The 12,346-nt window shown below is 45.5% G+C and overlaps 1 protein-coding gene across 1 annotated transcript; it reads right to left on the bottom strand.

The window, feature by feature from the left end:
- Positions 1-2,575: 2,575 nt before the first annotated feature.
- On the bottom strand, positions 2,576-10,082 carry CNIH1 (cornichon family member 1). The gene is made up of 5 exons (XM_082283247.1): positions 9,985-10,082; positions 8,759-8,827; positions 5,150-5,262; positions 4,585-4,728; positions 2,576-3,806 (listed from the first exon to the last, which is right to left on the bottom strand). Exons 1-5 carry the CDS (start codon positions 10,063-10,065, stop codon positions 3,779-3,781), a joined length of 435 nt encoding a protein of 144 aa, XP_082139373.1. The 5' UTR covers positions 10,066-10,082; the 3' UTR covers positions 2,576-3,778.
- Positions 10,083-12,346: the final 2,264 nt, after the last annotated feature.

The raw sequence follows: 12,346 nt of genomic DNA, 5'->3' as shown, positions 1-12,346 counted from the left end.
ATGGGGAAGGAAATCCTAGAAGATATGCGGCATCTTCTTTGGTGACTTTAATAATCACTGCCTGAAAAATATGTGTACAAGTGTGTTTGTGTCCGTTGCTGTTCTGCTGGTGCCCTGCACATCTGATGGGCTGGTTTTCCGTGTAATAACATAGAAGAGTCCTGCTGGGATAACGGAGCTGGATAAAACTTGTATCTCTGGAGCTGTTTAAAAACACCCTCACACCCTCAGAAAGTCAAGTCAAGCTGGAGCTCTCACCCCCGACGAGCTCATAACAACTCATTCTAAAATGTCACAGTTCTGCTCAATGTGTTGAGGGATCTTCTGGAAGGAGTCTCCTCATTCCAAAAGCAGGAGGTGTTGTATCAAGACTGTGACAAAGCCAGCAGGGGGGTTGTAGGTGACTGTGGCAGGAAGACACTGCTGCAGCTGCGTGGGTGAGCTGGCACAGCCCTTCTGCCTGCTGCCACCACTGAGAGTAAACAATCAATCAGCTGTGCACTGGGAGGATCTCACAGGAACAGTCCTCTACCGGTCCCCAGCCCTCCTGTTTCACTGTATCCATTCACAAAAGGACGATGAAACAGCTCCTGGTTTTTGATAAAGTTCAGGATTTTGATAAATTTCGGGACCTTCTCAAGTCAAAAGCTCGGACATGAGACTCCACACAGCACCAGGGGGGTGGAGTTGAACAAGTCCCTGCTTTGTGAACTTCAGAATTTATCTTTTAACATGCTTGAACCCAGACACTTGAGCACAAGGTGATTTCTGCAGATTAATTAGTGCTTACTGCCATTCCCTTCCCTGCCCTTTGGCAGACAGCAGGGACTTTTCCAGTTTCCACAGCACAGAATCATTTACAGCAACTACCCTGCGCCAAATGTGCCTCAGTACTTAATCCTTGCAACTAATGGTTTTCAGATATTAAATATTTATCACATGACTCAGCAGGAAGCTTGCTGAGGGCAAAAGAAATGTTCTTTATTTTCTCTGTAACTTTTTGCCTCCTGAAACTCCAAAAACAATGCCCCACACTTTGAATTCCAAAGGCCTGGTACTCCAGCAAGGCATCACACAAGGGTTACTCCAACATCAGTGGGACATGAGGCTGACTCTGCTGGACATGGATGGTGTTATCCACACCACTGGGCAGCTGGGAATACTCATCTGCACCCCACGTTCAGCTAAAGCTGGTCATCAGCAGGACAGTGCAAACACTTTGGTAAATCTTCCTGGGCAAAGCTGCAGGGGCTGCAGGAGCAGCTGTCAGTTGGGCTGCCAGGCCTGCGTTGTTTATTCCAGTGTGAAATTTGGCTCAAACCAGCCCAAATGCCAAGGGAATGAGAGATTTCTTTAGAAGTCCGGAGAGCCAGGGCTACAAGCAGCCAGTCTCGTTTCCACAATAGATTAATAAATATACAAACATAAGAAAGGTTTAATGAGTTTTACTTCCACAGGCTGAAATCATCTCTTATATCTCTGGAGGAGCCAAGCAGAAGAAAAATAAAAATGATCCAACAGGAACAATATTTGTGAGTTTCCAAAAAAGCCTTTCAAAATTCTTCTGTGAAAAGCTAAAAATTATGATTGCATGAGGAAAAAAATCATCATGGAATGCTGAAGGCTTGAGCAGTAAGGGCATGGGAAATGCTCAATAAATGCAAGGAAACATGAGAAAAAAAATTTATGTACAAAAGAATAAGCTATCAGAACTATTATTACTTAGGAAAGAGAATTTGAAGTTATCACAGTCTGAATTCTCTTACCCCCAATATATTAAAAAAACCTAGAAACTGCCACTCTACATCCCCTGGGAACCCAAACTTTGTGTCATAATAGCCTAGAAAAGGGAAAAGTTGTGGAGGAGAAAGGACAGTCCCAAAGCTAGGGAAGGATTTCCACCCAGAGATCAAACAGACATCCACTTTGACAGATGCCATGAGTAAAGTCTCTTCATTCATACCCAGCACAAGTAAGGTGGAAAGGGGGACATTTTCACCATGTCTTAAAAAATAAGAGTTGAGGGTCACCAAGTGAAGTCTGGCAGAACTGTTAAAATAACTATTTTTTACACACAGCAATTCCATTGCAGAACTCGTTGTCCCAGAGAAGCTGTGGCCACCCCATTCCTGGAAGTGTCCGAGGCCAGGTTGGACAGGGCTTGGAGCAGCCTGGGACAGTGGAAGGTGTCCCTGCCATGGCAGGGGGTTCGAAAGAGATGGGCTTTAATGTCCCTTCCAACCCAAACCGTTCTGGGATTCTGTGATCTTTCCGACCAGGCTATAAAAGTGCTCAAAAAGGAACTGAATTGATGACAGAAAAGCCATTCAGAACTTTTTAAAATGCCAAAGCCCAGTCAGGACATCTGTAACACACGAATTTCCAAATTTCTCACTCTTCAGGCAGATACTCAACACCTGCCCTGCTTCATATTCCTTTCCTCAGCCACTGCCACTTCGCAACACGCCAGTGTTGGAATATCTGAATTTCTGGTGGAACCCAGTGCAGCCATTCACACAACTTTTATTGCTTCTAGCACCCAAGAGACCCAAAGTGAACAAATACACAGTTTATGCAAAAAAAAAGTTTTACTAGAACAGGGAAACTCTGCATTGTTCTCCAGCACAGGTAAATGAAAAAAATTCCTAATTATTACTCGTAAATTAAGCAGCTGTTCACAGTCACAATTTACAATGCAGTATTTATCTGAAACATCTTCCCCTGCCCCATTTGCTATTTAACTTCATGAAAAAAAGCAGGAAATCAGAGCTTCCCTTTTCTAGAGGTAACTCAATTCCATGTTCTATTTTTAAAGGGAATGCAATTATCCACTGTAAAACGACTGATGAACACAGCAAGGATCTACTGAATTTAAAAACAAAACAAAAGGCACCAGATAAAAAGAAGTGTTGCTGAATTTGAGATTTGTTTTTTATTATCATTTATTGCACTAAGGAACAGCGGGGCAGTTTCACAATCTCACTTTCTGCTTTGAAAAATCTGTAGTATTTACTATTCTTAAACCCAAGAATGTTTTCATCATTGGACTCGATAAACGTTGGAGGTTTGTGCATTTGTTAATCAGACAGCACAGACATTTAAAAAAATCATTTAAATTCATTCCTTCATGGACAATTCAGCTTCTCCTACCACAATGACACAGGCTCGAGATTAAAGCAGGGGTAATGTCTGGAGAAGATACAGAAGGCTCTGGACCATGCACATACAGGGAAAGATTAACCAGATAGAAAAAAAAAATAAACCAAAATAGAACTATTTTTGCATTTGTTTCCATGAATTAATATCCTAAGACCAACATCACCTACGGGCAAAACACAGAGCATTCCAGTCCTTCCCAAGCTCTTGGAGCTAGGGCTGGTGTAAAGAGTGGGATACACAAGTCCAAGTGAGCCACTACAAAGCCCATCCTACAGCAAATCCCTAGAGTACTAAGGCTAGTAGTAACCAACACCTACTCGAAGGTTATGGCTGTTCCTTAAGGAGTGCAAAGTCAAAACTTTTCAAACCCCAGTCATCTTTATATTAATTTACACATAATTCATTAATTTCAGCGTCCCAGTAAAATATAAGAAAACAGTCTTTCCACAAGTATAAAATGTGGAAATATTTTAAAAATAGGGGAGTCATTGTTTTCTAACTCAATTGCAAACATCAGGTTCCGGATTTAATCTTGGTCAGAGGTTCTTGCTGTAAAGAATCTGTGTTTTTTGTGGCTTTTGCATGCACTTAACTGGAACAAAGCTTGCTGAATGTCTTCTTAAGAGCTCACCAGAACATAAATCATGCTGCAAAAGAAAATAAAAATATTAAGATGCATCATTTTGATTAGTGTTACATGTTTAACAGTGCATGTTATAAGGAACAAGTCCATTTGAGATATGTGGATTGTGACTGAAGATGTGACACAATGACTTCTACTTTTGACTTCAACAAAATCACATTTACATCAAATACTTTTCTCTGAAAACAATGTTTCAGCTTCTTAATAAAAACAAGAATTTATTTTATTTTATTGTATTATGCTTAACAGAAGAAAAGCTTGGAGCTTTTCTGTCTACAGTCATGGAACAAAGATTCGAAATAGTAATTCTGACCAAATTAGGATTTGTGTTTTAAAGCAGAATCAGTGGCGAATGTGGATTCTTTTTCAGGAAAGTTGGCACTGCAGATGATCATACAGACTCCCAGCACGTTTTGGGTTGGAAGGACCTTCCAACCCCTGCAGTGGGCAGGGAGACCTTTGCCTAGGCCAGGCTGCTCCAAGCCCCCTCCAACCCAGCCTGGGACACTTCCAGGGATCCAGGGGCAGCCACAGCTTCTCTGGGCAATCTGTGCCAGGGCCTTACCCCTCTCACAGGGAAGAATTCCTTCCCAATATCCCATCTGACCCTGCCCTCTGGCAGTAGGAAGCCATTCCCACGTGTCCTATCACTATACATTCTTGTCCAAAGTCCCTCTCCAGCTCTCCTAGGCTCCCTTCCAGCACTGGAAGGAACATATTCCTACGGACAGTATTTCTCTGCTGCACTGAGCCAAAAGTTCAGACTGAAGAGGAAAACTTACCCATATAAGTAGTAAAAAAAAGATAGAAGGTAGAATGCTAATTTGCACCATCCTTCTTTCTGGCAATAGGCTAAAATATCTGCATTCATGATGGTCGTAGGATCGTAGAGCCCTGGGCCACTCATCACAGGTCTGCTCATGTACCTGGAACGAGGCACAGGCAGGTGTGAGGTGACAGCCATGGGAAACGTGGGTCCTGCCCCCCACCCACCATGGAATACCAGAACTGAGACAAGCAGTAACACCCTTTACAGAGAAATGTAATGTCTTATACAGGAGAATGGAATCGCCACTTCCACTGGCATTCCACACTGGGAATTGTCTCAGTGCACCTCTGACACGTCAGCGACTGTAACGCACACAACACAACTCAATTCTTGCACAGCACAAGGGAACAAAAAATAGAAACACCCGAGAAAGCCAGGTGATGGTTCTTACTGTACAGCCATGACCTAAACTTTCCCAGAAAGCATCTCTGTTTTCCCAAGACACAGAACACTGGACAGAACACAGCAACAGAGAATGAGTAACAATTCACTGAGCATAACAGACTTGCCAAAATTACCTCCAAATATGATAAGCCAACAAGGGCATATTGAGACCCAGTGTGAGCCACTCAGCTGCACAGAGAAACATGACACAGAAGAATGCATGGATGAGGTACTCTGGAAGTACAAGCTGGAAAAGAAAAAGATGAGTTAGAGTTTCGATTACACAGAGCAAAACGTGGCATTTCAGCTACTTTGGAGGTGAGCGATTGCTTAAAAATATTATTTAAAACCAACACTAACAAGAACAAGACTGTGGAATGTGAAATCAGCAGCCAGCACTATGTGCCTTGCTGTTTTCACATGATATTCATGAACCAAGGAGAAAAACTTAAAAGATTAACTGCTCAGATCAGTATTTTTTTATTGCTTCTATTAAATTAATAGATTCCACGCTTTATGCGTGACACTCAGAAGAGATCACTGAGATATTTCTGCTCATGCAACAGAGAAATATCAGTAGAAAACATGCTCTGCAGAACAGTTTATAGGCAAAAAGATGTTTGTGTTTTCCTGTTTTACAGCTTTGTTTTGGTCTTCACAGATCCAGAACTTTTCAAAGTCGAATTATTCCCAAAATGTAACACCCCAGGCAGAGCTTTACCCAACCAAACCAACGGTGACGTGGTCACACACACAGGTCTGCACAGAGGAGCTGCTCTGCACGGACAGTTTGGGGGGAATCGGGCAGTTTTCCCTCACAGGTTCCCACTGTGCATGCTTTACAGCATCATGCTTCCAGCAGAAGCCCACAGAGCTCAGTATCAAGGTACTATGGATCACAGGAAGCATGGAATGCTGCGTGTATTAGTGTTGTTAATAGGAACAACATGGAGAGGTACAGAGAGTAAACACATGCAAAGAGCTGCAAAATCTCACACCCAACACAGGAGTTCAGTTTCTACAAGTCACCCCAAAGCATTGCTATTTGCTGTTTTATCACCAGGTTCAGAAAGCATCAAACAAATCAGACTGGTTTGAGTTGGGAGGGACCTTAAAAGCCCATCCAGTTCCACACCTTCCACTGTCCCAGGTTGCTCCAAGCCTCCTCCAACCTGGCCTGAACACTTCCAGGGATGAGGCAGCCACAGCTTCTCTGGGCACCCTGGGCCAGGGCCTCTCCACCCTCATTATGAAGAATTCCTTCCCAATATCCCACCCATCCCTGTCCTCTGGCAGTGGGAAGCCATTCCCTGTGTCCTGTCCCTCCATCCCTTGTCCCCAGTCCCTCTCCAGCTCTCCTGGAGCCCCTTTAGGCCCTGCAAGGGGCTCTGAGCTCTCCCTGGAGCCTTCTCTTCTCCAGGCTGAACACCCCCACCTCTCCCAGCCTGGCTCCAGAGCAGAAGCAGCAGATCTGTAAAGGTTCTGCCTTCTAAACTCAGGCCCAGTAAAACTTCTCCTCGTGGAAAACACCCCATTTTTACCCAGAGGTTTAAATTGTCTACGTGTGTGTGCATGTACACACACAACATACTCTGCCCTCTTTTTTTGTGCAATATGATTAACATTGCATTGGATCATTACATCAAAGTTTCAGTGGTTTCTAATTTTTTTCTTCTTAAAACCCCAAAATATCTTTCTAGAAATCTAAAGGCTACCAACAAACACACCACCTACTTTGCTACAATATTCTAATTCTCTAAATGAAGAATATCAAACAAAGCAAACTTGCACCAACACCACCAAAATTCAGCTGTTATACAGAAAATGTTTCAAGTAAATATTTTCATCCAGATCCTTCTTTGCATACTTACCATTTACACATGGCAATCATTTATAGCAGAACAACAACCACCCTGTCCACCATACAGTGCATTTGGCAGCCTGCTCAGACAGTTTCACCAGGCCTGAAAAATCTGTATTTATTTACCTACACATCTCAAAATACATTTTTCTTTTCTCTTGTTTATTATACCCTACTCCCACACCAGAATACCTGCCTCTTTCCAATCTCTCCCACTTGATCCTCCCTGCCTGTCCTAAAGAAAAATGAATTACATCAGACCCTACCATATTTATCACAGAAGTGAGGGAGGATGGATCTGGTTGCTGAGAAAAGACACGACTATAACAGGAGCAGAGAAGAGAAGGAATCAGCAGTGTACTAAGGAGTTACTATTTTAGGCTAATCTTTCCACTGAGGTGCCTCAATTCCTACCAGGATCTTTGGTTCTTTGTACAGGAAAACAGCACACCTGCCTGTTTGTCCAGCATCATGTACCAGATCCCCTCAAGAGCCTGAACTTCACTTGTGGGGACTAATCTGCTTCCACAGGAACAGCAAATATGAAGTTACTTCAGACTTTCAGATCACAAAGCTGCCATGTAAAGGACACTCCATGCACGTGGGCAGCAGGTTAATGTTTGGTTAAACATGCACATTTTTACACTACAAAGGTTGCACTAAGGTCATAATGCATCGATGTAATGAGAGTTGGCCTCTCCCACACTGCAGCAGAGATGACTGGAACAGACCAAGCAAGGGAAACTGTTAGATGCACAGCTCTCCTAGCAGCAAACCTCCTCTCCTCCTCCCCACCCTCCTCACACTGAAATACTCACTTTCATTTGTGTGCTGTATATCTACACACTCCTTCCCCCCCACCCCCTTGCCAATTACAGTAAATTCTTTTTTTGTTGCATATTTTACTTAAAACACGCTAAAGCTACAGTTCAGGCCACGCCACTGTGCTGCCCCTGCATCCTCCCTCAGCCTGGGCACACACAAAGGAAAAGCCATAAGAAAGGCACAAAATGCTGCAGGATCAACCTCTGTGCTCTTTAACAAGCCTCCCTGATGCTGCTGGCCTGAAAGAGATGCAGGCAAATAGTTTGCCTCAAATTCATTTCCTAAGCCAAGGAGTGTCCGAGTTGCATCTGAGAGAGGACACTGGGACACACCCCTGATCCTGGAACACAGAACAGAGAAGTGAGGATATCAGCTATCACCTTCCACTCACCTAAATCCTCAAAAAAGAACCAGAATTGACTTGGTCAATGCTTAAAAAAACCCGAGGTATTCTCCTCTAATCCGAATTCAGTAAATCTGTCCTGAAAAACACAGTTTATTTCTGCCTGAATTTATTTTTTGACACCTAGCAGGCATGTAACAGTTTTCCCCATGTTGCTGGGTAAGCAAGCAGAATTGGTTTGGCACAAAATATGGAAATCCATGAGGTTGTTGTAAACCCCAACGAACAAATAACGAGCAGATGAACAGGCAGACTAAACAAAACAGCTAAATAGTATTACAAATGTTCCTAACAAAATGAAAGGGAAGTTCAAAAACATGAAACTGAAAAGCAGTACACACCTTTAATGCAATTTTGACTCTTTTAATCTTTTTGACCTTTTCAACTGTCTTTGTGCCGAAAATGTGGAAAGCAGATTGAAAGAATGTTAGTATGACAGCTGACAAGATCACCATCAGATTAATAACAGTCAGAATATTCAACTTGAAAGTAAAGAATCAGACAAAGAATTTCCCTAGAACCTCTACCAACAGCAAGGGCTTCTCAACCCAGATGCAATTCTATTGCCCAGGCTGATTGCATCAAGATACCACCAAAAATAAGCACTTTACACATATTTATTTAGCAAAACAAAACGTTCAGTGTGCTACTTACAGGATTGAGTGTATTACATTGGTCTATGGGGTTCTTGTAATCAGTCTTCAGTTCATCAAATGCTATAATCTAGAGGAAAAAAATGAAAGTTTTGATTCCCCAGGAGCAATTGTGTATTTTATTCATGAAAAGTAGCATTTTGGCACAGAACTGCTACCTTTGTTCTCAGTAACATTTCAGCTAACTTCTGCCTTCGTAAACTCACAGGTAAGACAGATGTGAAACAGGTTTTACATATACAAAACAGAAGATTCTTCAGATATTCAAAAACCTCTGACTACTCTCCAATTTTTTTATCTCCCCACCCACAATGAACTTCCTACATCCCTTCATCAGTTTTCAACCCCCCTCGCTGTGCAGACCCCAAACCTCACTCAGGACTCTCTTGGTGACCAGCAGGAACCCGGCATAGGGTTCCTTAATCCAGAAAAAGCAATAGCAAGCTTGAAAGCCGACAGATACTCTTCCTCATTGTCAAAGTAAATGCCGAGCCCACAGAACTGTTAGGACTGGAAGGGACCTCTGGAGACCCTCCAGTCCAACCTCCCTGCCAAAGCAGGATCACCTAGAGCAGGGTATATCTCCAAAAGATCCATTTAAAAAACCCGAAATATGTACACCGGTCTTTATCTTGACATAAAAATAAAGACAAAGATGCAGCATGAAGTACAAAAGGCACTTGTACATAACAAATGTCCTGCCAAGCATCACATCCTCCCTCAGAGCACCTCATCTCAGGCAGGGTCCTGTTGGCTGCTCTCCCTGTGCCAGGCTCGAGGAGCAAATCACAGAATCATGGAATGGCTTCGGCTGGAAGGGACCTTAAAGACCATCCAATTCCAACTCCCTGCCATGGGCAGGGATCCCTTCCACTACCCCAGGTTGCTCCAAGCCCCATCCAATCTGACCTGGAACACTTCCAGGGATGGGACAGCCACAGCTTCTCTGGGCACCCTGTGCCAGGGTTCACCACCCTCACAAGGAAGAATTCCTTCCCAATATCCCATCTAACCCTGTCTTCTGTCAGCGGGAAGCCACTGCCCCTTGTCCTACCACTCCATGCCCGTATATAAAAACCCATTTTATCCGCAGAGAGGCCGATCCCCGCTCCGAGGGCGGTTCCGGATGCGGTTCCCCCGCTCCCTCGGCGGCTGTCCGGGGACGCCCTGGTGGCTCTCCGGGGCCCTTCCCCGGGCGGTCCTCCGCTCCGCGGTGCCCGTACTCACATGCCAGATGGCGAAGAAGATGAGGGCGGCCGTGAGCAGCAGCGCCAACATGTAGCAGAAGGCGGCGAACGTGAAGGCCATGGCGGCGGGGCCGCGCGGGGGCTGCCGGGCGCCTCAGCAGCCGCCGCGCAGCCGCCATGGCCGCGCCCGCAGCGCCCCCTGCCGGCCCCGCCCGCCGCCGCCATTGCCTGAGGGGGGTGTGAGGGGATGGGACAAAAACCCGGGTTTTTCACGTTGAACGGTGGGAGGAGGAAGCGCGATCGCGGTAAACGGAGCGCGGTGTGAGAGGGGTTGGCATAGAATCGTGGAAGCACAGAATCACAGGATCATTCAGTTTGGAGAAGACCTCCAAGATCATCGACTCCAACCTGGGTCTGTCACCACGTTGTCAATAGACCAGAGCACTGAGTGTCACGTCCAGGCGTTCCTTGAACACCTCGGGGATGGGGACTCCACCACCTCCCTGGGCAACCTTTTCCCAATGACTGACCACAATTTTCATGGACAAAATTTCCATAACACCAATCCAAACCTCCCCTGATGCAATCTGAGGCCATTTCCCCTTGTCCTGTCCCTTGTTCCCTGGGAGCAGAGCCCAAGCCCCCTGGCTGACCCCAGGGAGTTGTGCAGAGCCAGAAGGTTCCCCCGAGCCTCCTTTTCTCCAGGCTGAGCGCCACCCCCCCCCCCCCCCCCCCAGCTCCCTCAGCCGCTCCTGGTGCTCCAGACCCTTCCCCAGCTCCATTCCCTTCCCTGGACATGCTCCAGCCTCTCAATGTCCTTCCTGAACTGAGGAGCCCAGAACTGGACACAGCACTTGGTGGCCTCACCAGTGCCCAGCTCGGGGGAACAAGCACTACCCTGATCCTGCTGCCACACTATTGCTGACACAGGCCAAGTGCCATTGGTCTCTTGCCCACCTGGGCACACACCCAGCTCATGTTCAGCCGCTGTCAACCAGCTCCCCCTGGTCCTTTCCCACTTTCCAGACCCTCTGCCCCAGCCTGGAGTGCTCCACACAGCTGTTGAGACCCAAGTGCAGGACCTGGCACTTGTTCTTACTCAACTTTGAATAAGACTGTTGGTCTAAGCCCATCCTGTCCAGGTCCTTCTACATGGCCTTCATGCCCTGTAGCAGATCCATACTCCCACACAATGTGGCGTTGTCCACGCATTTGCTAATGGCAGATTCAATCCCTTCATCCAGATCATCAGTAAAGACATTAAACACGACTGGGCCCAGCACTGATCCCTGGGGGACACCACCAGTGTGCAGCACCATTCCCTGCCACTGTTTGGGCCCAGGCATGCAGCCAGTTCTTAACCCAGCCTAGAGTGAACCTGTCCAAGTCATGGACTGCCAGCTTTTCCAGGAGTTTGTGTTGAAAAGGAACTTAAAAACTATCAATTTTCAACCCAGTGCCATGGGCAGGTACACCTTCCACTAGACCTGTCCAACCTGGCCTTGAACACTTCCAGGGATGGGGCAGCCACAGCTTTTCTCTGCAACTCATGCCAGGGCCTCACCACCCTCAACAGGAAGAATTTCTTCTTAATACCTCATCTAAGTCTTCCCTCTTTTAGTTTACATCCATTCCCCCATGTCCTATCCCTACCTGACCATGTGAGATTCCCTGGTCAGCACAAGCTACATCTGTAGAAAAGGGAAATAGCAAATTTAGGAAGAAATGGCTGGAGAGGGCTGTGCTGTGTGTGCCTGGGGGAAGGAAGGGTTGGTCATACAATCCCAAATCGATACAACTTGGAGCCTGCCCAAAGGAAACAGCAAGATGAGAAAAGAGTTTGAGGAGAAGATCACCCCACTCTCCTTCCAAAGGGTCACATAAAAGTTGTTTCAGTTTAAGCAGTGACACCATGCAGTAAAGGCAAGCCAGGGTGACATTGCTGCAATCATTTCCTCTGGAGCAGAGTGAGGGATGATTTCCATAAAACCAACAGCTGCCAAATGAAATAATATTTTCCAGTGTTATCTGCTGGAAAGCTTTATACACAATTAATGGAGTGTCACAATGAGAGATGAGCAGAAACTTTATTTCCTTCACCAAAATACAGGAAAAACTGTAGCAAATGAGCAGTCTTTAGGAAATCAGCTGTTGCAAAGATAAAGTTGATGTTTCGGTGTAAAGTCACTCATCTCGTCCACAAACTACTCTCAATAAAACCACTGTGGTGTCATTATACCCCATGAAACTTTGATGTGAAACCCAGAAAACAGATTTTAAAATAAATTTTAGTGTAGATGACCCCTGCACAACCTGTTCTAGTGGAGGCTGTCCCTGCCCATGGCAGGGTGTTGGGACAAGATGGGGTTTGAAGACTCTTCCAACCCAAACCAGTGTCTGAT

The sequence above is a fragment of the Coloeus monedula genome, assembly GCF_965178545.1.
Source record: "Coloeus monedula genome assembly, chromosome: 6".
NCBI lineage: Eukaryota > Metazoa > Chordata > Aves > Passeriformes > Corvidae > Coloeus > Coloeus monedula.
This window is presented reverse-complemented; position numbering and strand designations above follow the sequence as displayed.